Source organism: Myxocyprinus asiaticus, chromosome 18, assembly GCF_019703515.2.
Source record: "Myxocyprinus asiaticus isolate MX2 ecotype Aquarium Trade chromosome 18, UBuf_Myxa_2, whole genome shotgun sequence".
Lineage (NCBI taxonomy): Eukaryota > Metazoa > Chordata > Actinopteri > Cypriniformes > Catostomidae > Myxocyprinus > Myxocyprinus asiaticus.
Window position 1 is genome coordinate 8,375,521 of NC_059361.1, and position 18,934 is coordinate 8,394,454.

General features: G+C 36.5%; 1 protein-coding gene across 1 annotated transcript in view; it reads left to right on the forward strand.

The window, feature by feature from the left end:
• The window catches only part of LOC127456024 (protein unc-13 homolog C-like), a 179,410-nt gene that overhangs the window by 121,379 nt on the left and 39,097 nt on the right, over positions 1-18,934 (forward strand). Inside the window, exons 18-20 of the mRNA XM_051724298.1 lie at positions 8,427-8,553; positions 10,866-10,962; positions 15,327-15,470. Coding sequence (XP_051580258.1) covers positions 8,427-8,553; positions 10,866-10,962; positions 15,327-15,470 — 368 coding nt within the window. The remainder of the gene's footprint in view (positions 1-8,426; positions 8,554-10,865; positions 10,963-15,326; positions 15,471-18,934) is intronic.

Consider the following 18,934-nt stretch of genomic DNA (forward strand, 5'->3'; position numbering starts at 1 on the left):
ATCATGAAAATAAATTGTTATACAACGCAACAAAGCAAAATATAATTTCTTTTTTTTTATTTCTTTTTTTTGGGGGGGGGGGGGGGGGGGGGGGTGTCAGCTGGACATCCTTTTGTTGTAAAATTCACCCCCTTAGTACTTCTTTGTTTTGAGTAAATGCACATTAAACCTCCAAATTGGCATATTGGTGGTCTGCAGCTCTCTGGTTAAAACTTTAAATGTACCTCTGTGTCGTGTGAAGAGGTGGATGATCCCGAAGAGGGATGTGATGTGCTCTGACAGCGCCACTTTAGTCATCTGACCCAGAGGCTAACACGAGCGCCAGTGTGGGGCGGCAGAGACACAGGAGCTGTTCAGGGAAGGCAGGAAATGTTAATGCCAGACTGCCCCGAGTGCCGTCTGCCCACACAGTGCGGCAGTTTGCTTTTTCTTTCTTTTTTTTTTTTTTTTTTGCCCTGTCTGTCCGCCTCCTCCTGTATGGGCCATATTCAGGACCATTCCCTTCCTGGAGACAAGCCCAGAAGCAATCAGAGAAGAGTAGAATGCAAGTGAATGGTTGCCAAAACTGACTCGTGTCAGAAGACATGAATTAAACCACAAGAATCATATGGATTACTTTTATGCTGCCATTATAGGATTTTTGGAGCTCGAAAAGACTGGTCACCATTCACTTGCATTGTGAGTACCTACAGAGCTGAGATATTCTTCTAAAAATCTTTGTTTGTGTTCTGCAAAAGAATGAGTCACACATCTGGGATCAATCAAAGTGAGTAAATGATGAGAGAATTTTACTTTGATGCATTAAACATTGGGACACTATTGACTGAATTTCCTGTGACACATTTACAAGATTGCATAGTAAAACATAACTGTATAACATGTCGTTAACTACAGTATATATTATATAATGGAATCAGTATGTTTAAAGGTGCTGTAAGCAATTTCAGCCATTCTACATCCATGAGACTAAGCCATTGGATTAGCCACGCCTCCTCTTTCCAAAACTCTTTATTTTAGAGCAGAAACGGTTGTTAAAAACAACAGCAGCAAAATAGCACCCTCAACTGACAACTGTTATGAATAACAGCATAAAAGCGCATTATGCCTCAATAATTTGCTACAACTTCAACACTACGAGAACGCGCAGAATTATTGACAGGCAGAAAGCGTTATTGTCTGCGGACACATTTTTGTTTGCTGTTTACAAGTCTACAGCTGTCACAGAGACTGGTGAGATATCACGACACTTATTTCATTAATAAAAAAATAAAAATCTATTTTTTATATATAACAATATATGTAATATTAAGATAAAATATTATAAATAAATAAATAAAGAAGTATACATTATATATATATATATAGAAATAAAAAGCATTACTTACCTATTGTTATAAATGAACATTTACAGTATGTTTAACAAGACAATACATGTACTTTTATGGTAAAATTATGGTGATAAACAATGTTCTGGGTGTTCCCAGAAGTCCCTCACATTTTTTATGTTTCAGTGTTTCTTCTTATTTTTTAAATCAGTTATTTAGCCTACATTGGGGTGTTTTACATTACATTTTATGTCATTAAAGGGATAGTTAACTGAAGAAGTAGATCCGCACACTGTTATATTATTCCCTTTGATTGATTTAGAAACAACATTGATTTTGTTTTTAAATCAATAAAAGGAAATATTATAACAGTGTACTGATCTACTTCTTCAGTTTTAAATCAAGACTTTTTGCCTTGATCTGGCACCTGTTGAAGAAGTGTTTAATGTGCGTGCACTTTCCCTCTTTCGTTAAAGGGATAGTTCACCCAAAAAAAAAAAAAAAAAAAAAAAAAGAAGAAGCAAATTCTATCAACATTTACTCACACTTGTTGCTCAAAACCCATATGACATATTCGGCCTTTACATTTGGTAAACATTATACAGTTAGGCTAATGAACTATCTTACTCAGCAGAACAACGGTTTAGTCTGATTATTAATATTAATTTTAATATTAATTGCTATTTATTAAACGTGTGTTTATTGGTTTCACCTGCATTTTATGAAAGCAATAAGCCATTCAAGGATATATGTTACAGTGATTTCATCCTGTTGTGCATTGTAACTTTGCGAACACCCCTTACCCATGGTAAAATCACTGTAACGCAAGGCGTCTTATTGCTTATTGCTCTATAGATATCTGTATCAGCATCAGCCATTGAAAGACCAATATTGACCAACCACTACAGAACTAGGAAGCAGATTTAGACACAGCGCCTCCTCTCATGCAAAAGCTACTGTACAGTATGTGGGCTCATTGTGGGTAAACAGAAGCTGGCTCCTGTCTAGGGGACAGATGGAGGTCAGGTTCTGTTAGCGGGCTGTGATAACCAGCAGGTGTTGGTTTGAAGGATAAAGACTCTCTTGTATGACCGCAGACTGTAGATTCTTTATAAAATGCACTTGCAATAAAGCCTTCAGTAAGAGATGCAATAAATGCAAAATGCTTCTCTTCTCTTGTGGTAATGGTTATCAATTATGAATGAATTACAACTTGTCATCTATTCATGATGGTGGGCACAATTACCCAGGCCGAATGAAAAGAACAGCATTAACAAGATGTGATAATTAAATAATAAAGTGAAATGCGTTTTAATGGAGCTCACAAGCTCCTGGTTCTAATCATTGCTCTCTCCTGTGTAAGTGCTGCAAATGTGAACTCAGCAAACTTCACTCTTATGTTCAAAAACAACTCCACATTTTCTCAAAGTCCATGCATACCTAAACAATTTGTCTAGCCCAAACTCAAACAAACAGTGTACACTTTTTGAAGAAATCAACCTACAAATGACTTCCTTATAGTTGACTTTGCATATGAAGATGGGATACGAGAAAGTATTTTAACATCCATAAAATGGTAATGCATCATACCTCTCTAATACCTGCAGATGATATTTTAAATGTACATGATGGCATGTACAAGTTTACACTAAAACAGTGTTTGCAGGACAGTGCATGTACAGTTGTGCTCAAAAGTTTGCATACCCTGGCAGAAATTGTGACATTTAGGCATTGATTTTGAAAATATGACTGATCATGCAAAGAAACTGTCTTTTATTTAAGGATAGTGATCATATGAAGCCATTTATTATCACATAGTTGTTTGGCTCCTTTTTAAATCTTAATGGTAACAGAAATCACCCAAATGGCCCTGATCAAAAGTTTACATACTCTCGAATGTTTGGCCTTGTTACAGATACACAAGGTTACACACACAGGTTTAAATGGCAATTAAAGGTTAATTTCCCACACCTTTGGCTTTTAAAATTGCAATTAGTGTCTGTGTATAAATAGTCAATGAGTTTGTTAGCTCTCACATGGATGCACTGAGCAGGCTAGATACTGAGCCATATGGAGCAGAAAAGAACTGTCAAAAGAACTGTGTAACAAGGTAATGGAAATTTATAAAGATGGAAAAGGATATAAAAAGATGAAAATGCCAGTCAGTACTGTTCAATCACTTATTAAGAAGTGGAAAATTCGGGGATCTCTTGATGCCAAGCCAAGGTCAGGTAGACCAAGAAAGATTTCAGCCACAACTGCCAGAAGAATTGTTCAGGATACAAAGAAAAACCCACAGGTAACCTCAGGAGAAATACAGGCTGCTCTGGAAAAAGACGGTGTGGTTGTTTCAAGGAGCACAATACAACGATACTTGAACAAAATGAGCTGCATGGTCGAGTTGCCAGAAAGAAGCCTTTACTGTGGCAATGCCACAAAAAAGCCCGGATACAATATGCCCGACAACACCTTGATACGCCTCACAGCTTCTGGCACACTGTAATTTGGAGTGACAAGACCAAAATAGAGCTTTATGGTCACAACTATAAGCGCTATGTTTAGAGAGGGGTCAACAAGGCCTATATTGAAAAGAATACCATCCCTACTGTGAAGCATTTTGGTGGCTCACTGATGTTTTGGGGGGGTGTGAGGCACAGGGAATCTTGTGAAAATTGATGGCAAGATGAAAGCAGCATATTATCAGAAAATACTGGCAGACAATTTGCATTATTCTGCACGAAAGCTGCGCATGGGACACTCTTGGACTTTCCAGCATGACAATGACCCTAAGCACAAGGCCAAGTTAATCCTCCAGTGGTTACAGCAGAAAAAGGTGAAGGTTCTGGAGTTGCCATCACAGTCTCCTGACCTTAATATCATCGAGCCACTCTGGGGAGATCACAAACGTGCGATTCATGTAAGACGACCAAAGACTTTGCATGACCTGGAGGCATTTTGCCAAGATGAATGGGCAGCTATACCACCTGCAAGAATTTGGGGCCTCATAGACAACTATTACAAAAGACTGCATGCTGTCATTGATGCTAAAGGGGGCAAGTATTAAGAACTAAGGGTATGCAGACTTTTGAACAGGGGTCATTTCATTTTTTTCTTTGTTGCCATGTTTTGTTTTATGATTGTGCCATTCTGTTATAACCTACAGTTGAATATGAATCCCATAAGAAATAAAAGAAATGTGTTTTGCCTGCTCACTCATGTTTTCTTTAGAAATGGTACATATATTACCAGTTCTCCAAGGGTATGCAAACTTTTGAGCACAACTGTATGTTGCTCTTTAAAAAAGGAAGAGATATTTGTGTATAGTGAGCTAATTTTCTTGAAAGAAAACTGGGTCGGTAAATATGACGCTTTTCTGTGTTTGATGAGGTCTGCTTGTCAATAGCTGTTTCTATGGCGAAAGATGCGGGAGTTGGTCTGCATCGTCTCTGGAAAACCAGAACAGGAAAATTCTACAAATAGTAAAAGTATGAATTACTCAGGTGATTGAAGAAAAGCTCCTTGACATTGAAGAAAAGTGGCAAAGCTCAAAACTGAATATCTTATACAAACTGGCCTAAGGCGAAAGGAAACGTAGAGTCATTTGAAATGTTTTAGTGAAGCATAAATGGAAAAACTCTACACCCTCCCACCATCTTTTTCTCTATCTAGTTGGTTTTTGCTATGGTCAGCTATCAATTCATCTGAAAAATTATTTCACACTCAGTAGTAAAGCTGAAAAATACCATATTACACACAAAGACCAAATGATTATCAAGAAATCATTTGTAGAGATCTGACTCTCTACATTAATTCTCTCTTCAGTGGACATTGAGGAGGTCTGAAGATATCTCATTATCTGAGCTTCATATTTCAGCTCAGCGGCTCATGAAGATTGCGGCCAAATGAAACTGCAGTTATGATCAGGACTTTTTCTCCAGAGTGATCTGAGGGGGGTATTATTGATTCCCAGAGATAAGGCTAATATTAAACATAGAAATCGCTGCTTCAATTCAAGGCGAGTTCCTGCACGGAAAATTATATCTAAATGTAATAATTTCACAGGAGGATTCATTTCCACTTATTGCAGGTTTACTCTTGTGAAATTGCCAATGGATTCAGTTCCACATGGGATGCATGGGCAGTTCCTTACACAAAAGATTTTGTACAGCTGAGAAGACTTGGAATATAGCACACAGGTCATAGGGACTACTTTTCTGCCTTCTTGCTTTCTTGAACATTGTATGATGCCATTGTATGGAAAAGAGCAGTGCGAACATTTCTGTGAACAATTTATGCTTTTGTGGTGCAAGGAAGAAAAAGTCATGCAGGCTTTGAAAAACCTGTGTGTGTGTAAATTATGACAGAATTGTCATATTTGGGGAGCTGCAAAGCCTTGAAAGGTTTGGCAACCAAATACACATTTCAAAGACCACAAACGTGATTGATCTCACGGCTGTTTAACTCAGAACACATGTCGTTTATGTTCAAATTCCCAGACATTATGCTCATGTATTAATGGATGAGACACATTTCAAACACACACACTTACTGGCAGGGCCGTGGGAAGATGATTTATGTTGGGAATGTTGTGATGGGAGATGCATTTTTGCGTATACATTTAGGGTGACCAGGTGACCATGACAAAAAATCGGGGCAACACTCTTCCCAACCAAAAGAAAATATGATCCTTTCTTTCTCTTTAGTTAACGCTGGCTGTTGCGTATATGGGTTGATGCATGTTTTTCTTAAGTGTTTATTTGAGGATGTGAAGCACGTCTTTTCATTTTCTGTTGTCTTTGACTAATGACTTTAGACACAGAGAACTTCAGAAACAATAAAGTGCTGACAGACAGCACAGATTCACTGGCTTTTTACCAGCATATCAATTCGCAGTGGGCCACCTTTACTTGGATTATTTTTAAGGCATTTTATAGAAGATAAAAACACTGTAATCTTTATTGTCGTGCACATTTCCCGGAAAAAGTCCTGAAAAAGTCTGGAAAAAAATAGCGAAATGCTCATTTTGGACCGATTAAAATCAATGAGAAGCTCTGGCAATCATTACATTGCCCCACATAAAAACGAATTCCATCCGTTTATGACATCACATGGCTCATTGATACAGGATTGCGATTTTACTGATGGTATGTCAGAGGATGTATATTAGGAAGGGGATGCATTTTGTATTTTTTTGCTATTTGATTCGTCCACAGAACTGCCGCTCACAGGATGTTTTTTGTTTTTCGCACCATTCTCTATACACTCTAGAGACTGTTGCGCATGTAAATCCCAGGAGATCAACAGTTACAGAAATACTCAAACCAGTCCGTCTGGCACCAACAATCTTGCCACAGTCCAAATCACTGAGGTCACATTTTTTCCCCATCCTGATGGATGTGAACATTTATTGAAGCTCCTGACCCATATCTGCATGATTTTATACATTACACTGCTGGCACACGATATGCTGGTTAGGTAATCGCATGAATAAGTAGATGTACAGGTGTACCTAATAAAGTGGCCAGTGAGTGTATATGCACAAATATATATATATTTTTTATTTTGTTTATCAGAATTAATTTTTCAAAGTGAGGACGTCCCCAAATATACCCAAGGGAAGATTTTGTCAGATTTAGATCACTTCTGGGGACATTTTTGCACCCAAAGCATATCTAAGTAAACACACATATGCTGTCCCCTGATGTTTGGCTTCAATTATGTCTTACAAAGACTTCCTTAGGTCATTTTAAAAAAACAAAAAAACACCCTCCCTATTTGTCCCACTGTCTATTTACATTGATTACAAACACACACACACACACACACACGGTTGTAACTGACAAATAGACTCCAATCACTGATTAACTCTTATCACCCCTTACAGATGCTCACTGAAATATCATGTCTGGATGCTAAAATGTTTAAGCCAATAAAAAGCTGTTGAGCTTTAATATAAGTGTCAAAAGTGTAACAATTTTTAGAGGAATAGTTCGCCCAAAAATGTGAATTCTGTCATTATTTACTCATCCTCATGTCGTTCCAAGCCTTCAGTATATGATTTTCTTTCTTCCGTTAAACAAAAGGACCTATTTGAACAATGTTCACTCTGCTTTTTTCAATATAATAAAAGCATATTCAGTGACTAAGCTGCAAAAAGCATCATAAAAGTAGTCCATATGACTCCTACTATTCATGTTAGGAAGCACTAATGTGCCTGAAGCTTCACCTGTGCTTTGCTCAGTCTTATTATTCAGGGTAAGGTTTTCCAAAGGAAAATATACGTATGTATTGCTCAGAGGTTGCTCCTTCATAGCTCGGAAGACTAAAAGTCAACATGAAATCAAAATTGAATCTATTTACTTTCTTAATACATGTTCCTGGTCTTATTTTGCATAATTCATCAGTGCATGTTATTCCAATGCAAAAACAATTTCCTCATTAGCTTCATCAAAAACGTAATAACTTGCACCAGTAGTTAAATATATATTTAGCAATGTTTTTGTCACATTATAGAAGTATAATTGATTGTGAATAACTTTTTAGTTATGTTTCATTTAAGTATCAACTTTGTCTCAGATATTTCACCTAAACTTTTTGGGAGAAATAAAAATAGACAAATGAGTCAATTGTTAATACAGTAAGAGTAGAGCTGTAAAATGAATGTTGATATGCTCAGATCATTTGGTAGAATTTGATGAGAAATGCATATTGTTCAAATTTAAATGTCTGACTATTGATTACAGACTTTGTTATCATGGCAAATCAGAGCATGGTTTGAGACATTGTTGAGATCTCTTCTGAAACATCTAGAGAAGATGCTTGTCAGATTTCTGGTGTGCTTTTTCTAAGGAGAAACAACTGAGAAGCAGGAAACTCCAGATTTAATTGCAATGATTTTTAGGAGAAACAACTGAGATATTAAACAGATCTCACGGGTCATTTCTTTCCTATGAGCTTTTAATAACTTACTGACAATATTTGCAAAACTTATTTGTAAAGACACTTAAGGTGAATACATTTACTGAGTTGAAAACAACATGCCTGACTCTTAACACTATAACCTCACAACTCTATCATGTTTCTTGTTTTTGTACTGCACAGAACACGACAAGCATCGCCTATGCAAGAGCACAGAATACATGAATTTGCACTTCAAAGTCAAATGGTTCCACAATGAGTATGTTCGAGACCTGCCGGCCTTTAAAGGAATTCCCCCAGAGTATTCCCTGTAAGTATCCAACAGCTTCTGCCCTGTCCACATATCTCACTTTTTCACTTTCCAAGAGTTTATCAGTGCTATGGAAGCTACTCTGAAGCTGCTATTTGCCAAGCTACAAGCTACTCATAATTTAGTCAACATGAAATTAAAATTGACTCTATTTACTTTCTTAATACACATTCCTGGTATCATAATATTAAATTCATTAGTGCATGTTATTCCAAAGACAACAAAAGTATGTCTTCGTGAACTTTTCTCAAATTGCAGTATCTTGCTCCACCTATGAAACAACTTTCCTGTTTGTCTAACATCACAGCAACTCTTATCTTCCACTTTTTTGGATCCAGTTAATTCCCAGTGGATAAAAACAAATCCCATAGTTTTCTTTGTCTCACTGAATGTCTGTTTCAATTGTAAATATGTCACATTATGTAAATAAAATGGGTTGCGAATGCCATTTCATATAGACTTTAAAGGAATATTCCGGGTTAAATACAAATGAAGCTCAGTTGACAGCATTTGTGGCATAATTTTGATTACCATAAAAATTAATTTCGACTCGTTTCTCTTTTTCTTAAAAAAAAAAAGAAAAGTAAACATCGAGGTTACACTGAGGCACTTACAATGGAAGTGAATGAGGTCAATTTTTGGAGGGTTTAAAGGCAGAAATGTGAAGCTTATAGTTTTATAAAATAACTTTAACATTAATTCTTGTGAGTATTTTAATGTTTACGGATTGGCCCCATTCACTTCCATTATAAGCGCCCCCTGGAACCCAGATTTTTTATTTTTTTTTAAGAAAATGAGGGATGTCAAAATAATTTTTTGTGGTAATCAGCATTATGCTACAAATGCTGTCGATTGATCTTAACTTGTATTGAACCTGGAATATTCCTTTAAAGCAGTTAAACCACAGTGAAGCTATCCTTTCGAAAAAGTTGACTATTGTACAATTTGTTGACAAATTGAATTTTACTACATTGAAGGACTAGCAAAGTCCCTTTGAGGCAATGATCGCTACAGCTCCAGTCAGCTATTTTTTGTGCATACACATACAGTTCCTATCTACTTGAATGGAGAAAGACCGAAATCTCCAAAATGGTTGGTCAAGTTTACGAAAAATTACATATTTAAATTTGGTTTAAAAAAAAAAAAAGTCTCTATGAAATAGCTCAGTGTTAAGATTTTTTATGGCAGCGGCTATCTGCACTAAGTGCAAATATTGTTAGATGCTATTTGCACCCAAAATGAAAAACTGGGTCAAAAGGCAATTAGAACCCGGGTTGTCCGCACGAAGAAAAAAAAAGCACATCCACACCAACATTACACCCCACACCACTGCAGTGACACTAGGGGCACAGTTTGTCTTTAGTTTCTGTTTTTCCATCAGACTACTGGTACTGCAAATAGCGGTGCTGTGTGGCTGGTGCTATTTACAACTAGTTCAAATAGTCACTATTTGACTATTTGTTATTTTAATATTAACAAGGCAGTATTTTTCTGGCACAAAAACAGCGAGGATCACAATTAGAGTGTCTCCATCAAACTGGAACACATACTGTAAATCTATGCTTATTACAACTATAAAACCAAAACCAAAAAACACTATATCGAAAACATGTGAAAACCAAATGGCCAAAGCCAGTTTTTACTCTCATTTAGCTCTTGCCGAGTATTCATTTTGGACCCTGATCACTTATGGTTGTCCTGAATCTGTCTACATACTATTATCTCATTGGTTGCTCTCTGTACTTTAGAAGTCACTCATTCATTAATGTGAGTTATGATTGTTGGAGAGGCAGGCTGACAGATGGAAGGAGCATCATGCGAGAGCCACACAGCTGTCAATCGAAAACACCTTGAGAATTAATTTTGCTGTAAGGATGTGACAGCATGGGAGAACTGCTCCGCCCATCATATTTTTTAACATCAGTGACATCTCAATGACAGAGAGGAGAGGTGTGCTATTGCTTTTCCAAGCAATTGAATGTAAAATTTTCTCCTGGCAGATGATGAAATGGGTGAAAAAATCCCTTAGACTTACATTGAAGTAGGAACTCCAGACATATATTTCTCCAAAGAAAGACCAGAGTATCATAGAGGCTCTTTTGACTTGGGCCAGTAAGCAACCACAAAAAACACCCTCGCAGCCACTTAACAAAAAGCTAGCATCATGCCGGCGAGTTTTGCAGGGACAAGCACCACTCACACTTCCTTCCGAATATGTAAAAATCTTGTTATTCATGTCATCTTCATTGATTGTTTTGAACAACCATTATGCCTTAGTTTCACTCATGAATGCTGTTTCTCTCTCACTACAGGTGGTTTGAGCCTTTTGTTATTCAGTGGTTGGATGAAAATGAAGATGTAAGCATGGATTTCCTTAATGGAGCTCTGGAGAGAGATAAAAAAGATGGGGTGAGAGTTTTCCTGAGTTTAAAATTGTTACTGTGTTTCTGTAGAGCATTTTGAAAATTAGTAAAGAGTCGAACACTGCCATTACCATCCAAACATCACATTAACACTAAATGCAAAGTTACTCTTGTACAATTTAATTACATTGAATTGACACGTTGGACAATTTCATATTTCTTTATCACTTTTATCAATTTCCATAAAGACAGGACACTTTTTCAGGGCTAGTGCAACAAAATGAAGAGCAAAGGATACACTTTTAGGGCCTTGTTCATGAAAAATTAGCAGTTTCTGTGTAAATCGTAATAATTCATAGTAAATTGTGTACATTTTCTCCAAGGGATTTATTTGTGAAACATAATGAATATTCGTGTAAATCGTTCATTGAAAACATTCTTACAGAAATTGTCACATTTAGTTCAATGGGAGAATTGATTTATGAACAGTTTACATAGAAATTGTGCTGTCACAGGGAATAATGCCAAATGCAGTTTTATATCATGTATCTATTTCCCTTCCTTAGAAATAACAGCTTGTATTCGGGAGCAGTGACATCACTCTCCACCCTATGAATCCAAATCGCTCCAAACCGGTGCCGTTCATTTGTGCTCGGTTTGTGCCATTAAAAGAAACACTGTAACTATTTCCCTTCCATAGCAAGAAACTTTTCGGGAGCAGTGACGTCACTCCAAATCGCTCCGAACCAGAGAATTTGTTTGTGCTCGATTTGTGCTGATTTGTGCCATTTAAAAGAAACACTGTATCTATTTTCCTGAATTCCTTAGAAAAAAGAATTAGAATTCAGGAGCAGTGACATCACTCTCCACCCCATGTCATCCAAATCGCACCAAACCGTTGTAGATCTTTTGTGCTCGATTTGTGCCGTTAAAAGAAACATCATAACATATTCCTTTCTTTGTATTTAACAAGACAGCTTTTGGGAGCAGTGAAATCGTGCAGGCTAAACCCCATGTCAGTCACTCTCACCCTTCTTCATCGTTTGTGCTTGATTCTGGTTTGTGCCGTGTTTGGATTTAATTTGTTTTGGTCACTGCATAATTTCCATACTTTTGTGTTATTTCTTAGTTTTGATGATGTTATACTCTAAATTCTATGTGCTGTAACAAATAATAAAGAATAGGCAAGTGTGATCAAACTTTTCTAAAGAGTTCTGGTCTTACACTGAGGGGCCGTTCACATTGAGCGCGTTTTTGTGTCTTTCCACGCTGTTTTATAATTTATTTAAATGTAAACATGTGCTAGATGGATGTCTTTGGCGGCTTGTTTGCATTTTTAGACACCATGTCAATTTAAAAAGAACCTAAACTGTTAAACGTACGTCTCGAGTCGAGACACCTACGTTTTGCTCTTTTGTGGCACTGCATGTAATTTTAGCACAATAACAATGCATTCAAGCATGTGAACGGCATTAGCCATAAGCTACCATATTGGCCTATGCAATTACACAAACACAGTCAACGCAAGTCACGCCAGCTTCTAGCTGAATTAAAACGAATAAAAGCAAATTCAGAGCTGAATGTGGCTGTTTACTTGCAAAAAAAATGTGGAATAATTAGCCTATATAAACATTATTTACAGCTTTGTTCAGCAATATCGCATATAGCTTATTAACAAATCATAATTTGCAGCACAAACACGGACAATTTTTTTTATTTTATTTAATTTTTTCATTTGGAGTTTGATGGGGTGAAAAATCAAATATTTGCCCAAAAATTTATGCTTTAACAATACCAAACATGGCACAAACCAGAATGGAGCACAAACGATGAAGACGGGTGAGAGTGATTGACATGGGGTTTAGCCTGCGTGATTTCACGGCTCCCAAAAGCTATCTTGTTTAATACAAAGAAAAGAAAACTTTATGATGTTTCTTTTAACGGCACAAATCAAGCACAAACGAACAGCACCAGTTGGGAGCGATTTGAACCACATGGGGTGGAAAGTGACATCACACAGCCAAAAAACGTATGTCTAATATCTCAAACACCGAACCAGCACAAACATTCATTTTTGCAGCACAAATCAGCACAAACGAATGTTATAGATTTGGTAATGATTTAATTATATGGGGTGCCAACTTCACGGAGATGATTCACGAAGTTTCTAGAACTGTATGTTATGTAATAAAATAAACAGTAAATAAAATAAGAGAATTATGACTAAAAATAATAAAATGCACAAAACATATAGAATAGTAATTTATAAAAAACAATTAAGGAGAGAAGAAAATTAAGTTGTCGGCTTATCTCAAAAATATGATCACTCCAACATGACTTGAAGTCATCATTAGAACAGGTTTCATCAATTTCAATAAGCCCTCTCTTTGAATAGGAGTGTGAATATTACAGTTTTTCTTTCTCTTTCATATCTTTCAGAAAACATTACTCATAATTTATGCTGCTGTGTGGTTCCACACACTTTTTCTCATAGCAAGTGTACATAAACACACTGAATCGAATCAAACGTGCTGATAAACAGGTAAATTGAATGCATTAGACTGATGAATGCTCAGGAAATAACTGTGTATACATTGAACAAATGTTTTTGATTGGAGTGATTTGAATACAAGCGACTGTTACTGTATCACAGTTTAAAAATTCACATTTTTCCTGCTCGCTGTTCCCCACACAGATGAAAACAAATCAAGCCACCGTAATTAGTTTTATATGCTAATTGCTTTCACCTGAAACCAGTTGCGATAAAAACACAAATCATTTAGTGCCGTTTAGTATTGCCCTGTGCATTAGCTACTGTGGTGATGGGCGACTGAGAAATATAATTGCACACGAATCCATTCAGACACAGATTACACTGCAGAGAAATGAAAGCCACGTTAAAATGTGTTTTTTATTTTTTTTTCTTAATGTTCACAACAGAGCTTGAGTATTATTTATAGCCAGTATGGCAGGTTGCTAACTGTGCTTGGCCGTTGAGATGCACTCGGGTTCAAGTCTTGCAAGATTCAACTCTTACAATTAAGTTGCTAATGGAGCAGCACTCCTAGTTAATTGTCTAATGATTATTTTTTCTTCACTGGCAGATGCACCTGGGGAATTGGGCCAGAATCACAGGTTAATAGTGTCAAAGGTTATGTTGGCAGGCATTCCCCTTGGCTCTGAATCATATCAGTGCAGTGTCTTCATGATAAATAAAGGTTCTTTAAAATAATAGTTCACCCAAAAATGAAAATTCTCTCATCAATTACTCAATCACATGCCATCCCAGATGTGTATGACTTTCTTCCTTCTGCAGAACACAAAGATTTTTGAAAAATTTCTCAGCTGTAGGTCCATACAATGCAAGTGAATGGTCACCAGTAAAGGCAGCATAAAAGTAATCCATATGACTCCAGTGGTTAAATCCATGTCTTCTGAAGCGATATGATAAGTGTGGGTGAGAAACAGATCATTATTTAAGTCCTTTTTTTTTACTATAAATCTCCACTTTCACATTCTTCTTCTTTTGCTTTTGGCGATTCACATTGGTAGTGCATATTGCCACCTACTGGGCAGGGAGGATAATTTATAGTAAAAAAGGGCTTAACCATTCACTTGCATTATGAGAAGCTACAGAGCTGAAATATTCTTCAAAAAATCTTTGTTTGTGTTCAGCTGAAGAAAGAAAGTCATGCACATCTGGGATGCTTGAGGATGAATAAATGATGAGATAATTCATTTTTGGGTGAACTATCCCTTTAAAGCACAAGAATTCTCTTCTTACCAAGAACCATTTTTGATACAAACAGTGGCCCCCAAAAGGATCTGGACACTTAAATCCAACTTAAAAAATGTAATTTCATTAGATAACAAAATATCAAATCAAGTGGCATCTGCAAACAAATGCTGCTGGAGCTTTTCTCAGACCTAACTTTACTTTTCTGAGCCACTTTTGCAGTGGCTTTTAAACAACCTGTATTAAAGTGATTTGTAGTATATGAAAACATAACATTTGTGAACCAGAATGTGTCCAAATACATTCTGTCTTCATGTTGAATAGTATATCCATTGTTTTAGCATTGAAAACATAACAAACATCTGTTACTGCAATGTTTTGCTTGAAAAGTGTGCTACTTTTTGGGACCACTATAGATGGTTTTCTAAAGAACCATAGAGTTTTAAAGATCCTTCTATGGTATTAAGCTGCAAAACTCTTTCATTTCTATATTTTACATTTTTGGAAACATACACAACCATATGCAATGATAACGTGGTCAACAAAACTGCTTTCAACATCAGTTCAAAAAGAACATAATATTCCATCTCAGTCAGAATAAGACAAATTATAATTTGCTCTACTGCATGGCAAAAATGACTGTATATGTTTTAAATGTCCTGTTTGCATTGCAGTTCCAGCCAACATCAGAACATGCTCTCTTCTCCTGCTCGGTGGTGGATGTTTTCACACAGTTGAATCAAAGCTTTGAGATAATCAAGAAGCTGGAATGTCCGAATCCACAAGCCCTCGCTCACTTCATGCGCAGATTCGCAAAGGTAAGAGAGAATCAGAATTACAATTCTATACAAGTATGTTTATAAAATCACTGGACTTTGACTACAATAAAGCTAGAATGCGTAAGGAATAATGTACAGTCAACTGGTCGTTATTGCAAAATAACCCCATAGAAGGTGATCGTAACCCACGATGCATAGCGAAATGGTTTATTTTGCTATAAATACAGGCTGACTTTAGATTATGCCACTTCTTACGTGGTTCCTTACCAGATAAATAAATTAACATTAACTAATTATTTGCACTGAAGCTATGTTATTTTATGAGAAGAAAGAGACTGCAGATATTCTAGAAACAGCTCAATTTCTCCTTGGAGTTCTTTTGGTGTTATATAATTTTGCGTAAATGATTGTCTAACTGCTTGTTATCTGGCTTATTACTTGACAAATAAATAAATAAAAGGACATGAAATATTGAGTTGAAATTATTTAATTAGCCTATATGTAGAGATTGCACAATGATCCGAGAAGCTGGAAAGATGACTCACAATACAATAGGATGACTGGTGAAATATCACTTTATCCCTGGATGTGCGATTATTCAGAAATATCAGAACGCTGGATGGCATGATTGACCAATCAGAATCGAGTATTCCAGAGAGCCCTGTAATTAACTAGTATATTGTTTATATTAAAGCAGCCATCAACTTCAGACTGTATATTACAGTGATTTTACCATGGTAAAAGGGTGTTGCATGAGGCAAAGCTGATTAAACCCACTTAACCGTGGTAAAATCACAATAATGCATGGTTTTGGCAGCAGTATAATAAAACACACTAATGTTCAATAAGTAATTCAATTAATATGAATAATCATAATAAACCACACACAAAACTGTAGGGAGATTTATGATTGGCACCTTAATATAGCATGTACAGTTGTGCTCAAAAGTTTGTATACCCTTGGAGAATTGGTAATGTATGTGCCATTTCTAAAGAAAACATGAGTGAGCAGGCAAAACACATTTCTTTTATTTCTTATGGGATTCATATTCAGCTGTAGGTTATAACAGAATGGCACAATCATAAAACAAAACATGGCAACAAAGAAAAAAATGAAATGACCCCTGTTCAAAAGTCTTCATACCCTTAGTTCTTAATACTGTGTATTGCCCCCTTTAGCATCAATGACAGTGTGCAGTCTTTTGTAATAGTTGTCTATGAGGCCCCAAATTCTTGCAGCTGGTATAGCTGCCCATTCGTCTTGGCAAAATGCCTCCAGATCATGCAAAGTCTTTGGTCGTCTTGCATGAACCGCACTTTTGAGATCTCTCCAGAGTGGCTCGATGATATTAAGGTCAGGAGACTGTGATGGCCACTCCAGAACCTTCACCTTTTTCTGCTGTAACCACCGGAGGGTCAACTTGGCCTTGTGCTTAGGGTCATTGTCATGCTGGAATGTCCAAGGGCATCCCATGCGCAGCTTTCGTGCAGAAGAATGCAAACTGTCTGCTAGTATTTTCTGATAACATGCTGCATTCATCTTGCCATAAATTTTCACAAGATTCCCTGTGCCTTTAGAGCTCACACACCCCCAAAACATCAGTGAACCACCACCATGCTTCAAAGTGGGGATGGTATTCTTTTCACTATAGGCCTTGTTGCCCCTCTCCAAACATAGCGCTTATGGTTGTGACCATAAAGCTCTATTTTGGTCTCGTCACTCCAAATTACAGTGTGCCAGAAGCTGTGAGGCATGTCAAGGTGTTGTCATTTGTGGCATTGGCACAGTAAAGACCATGCAGCTCATTTTTGTTCAAGTATTGTCGTATTGTGCTCCTTGAAACAACCACACCGTCTTTTTCCAGAGCAGCCTGTATTTCTCCTGAGGTTACCTGTGGGTTTTTCTTTGTATCCCGAACAATTCTTCTGGCAGTTGTGGTTGAAATCTTTCTTGGTCTACCTGACCTTGGCTTGGTATCAAGACATCCCTGAATTTTCCACTTCTTAATAAGTGATTGAACAGTACTGACTGGCATTTTCAAGGCTTTGGATATCTTTTTATATCCTTTTCCATCTTTATAAAGTTCCATTACCTTGTTACGCAGGTCTTTTAACAGTTCTTTCCTGCTCCCCATGGCTCAGTATCTAGCCTGCTCAGTGCATCCACGTGAGAGCTAACAAACTCATTGACTATTTATACACAGACACTAATTGCAATTTAAAAGGCCACAGGTGTGGGAAATTAACCTTTAATTGCCATTTAAACCTGTGTGTGTCAGCTTATGTGTCTGTAACAAGGCCAAACATTCAAGGGTATGTAAACTTTTGATCAGGGCCATTTGGGTGATTTCTGTTATCATTATGATTTAAAAAGGAGCCAAACAACTATGTGATGATAAATGGCTTCATATGATCACTATCCTTAAATAAAAGACAGTTTGATCAGTCATATTTTCAAAATCAATGCCAAAATTTCACAATTTCTGCCAGGGTATGCAAACTTTTGAGCACAACTGTATGTGGAAATGGGCTATTTAACACTTGCTTTTAATGTGGCTGATCCAATCAGAGTTAAGGTCCAGAACTATCTGTTTATAAAACACTATAGAGAGAAAGTAAAATAGTACATTTAGAAACAGAAATGAGAAAATCCTTGATGTTTTTGTGCTCAAGTTTTAAACTTTACATAATTTGTACATTTCTTATGTGCAGTGAAAAGCTAATTACTGTCGGAGGAAGTGATTGTGGTTTGGATAAAGGACTCAGAGCAGGTTTACACTGAGTGGATTAACCTTCTAAACTTTACTAAACATTACACTTTGTGTGAGCGCACAAGTGTGTTTGACTGGGTTCATTTCTAAGGTGAACCTTTGTGATTGATAGTAAATCATTTCTGTCGAAAATTGTGTTCTCTGAGTGCAAAGTGTTTGATCAGACATACGGATCATCCCAGTTCACCTTACACACAATTCAGTCCAGTGTGCTTTATTGGCAGGACTTTGTCAGCATTGTATATTTGCATACAATACAGCTGACCCATTCAATCAATATATGAAACATACTGATAGAAACATTAGCCCATTTAATCCCAAGTTTTTCACAGCTAAGTGAAGACATGTATTTTACTCTTAGATGGCCCAATGAAACAAACTACATGCTTTTAAAAAAAAAAAAAAAATAATAAAAAATTGTAAAACGTTAGTGCTTTATTCACAGGTGGGAAACTATAGTTACATTTTGCACAGTTCTTAAAAAGACCCAAAAGAATATTGCAAAAAATAAAGTAATATAATTGAATTGTTTTTCTTTTCTTTTCTTTTTTTTTTTTTTTTTTTTGCTATTGTGGGGATAAAATAAATTATAATTTTACTTTGTTTAATTTATTGTAAGAATACAATAAATATTTAATTTTATAATGGAACTCAGTCAGCTATCTATTAAAAAATGAGGCTCTGTGTTTTCCCACTATAAGCCAGAGTAAACTTAGTATTAAATCGATAATA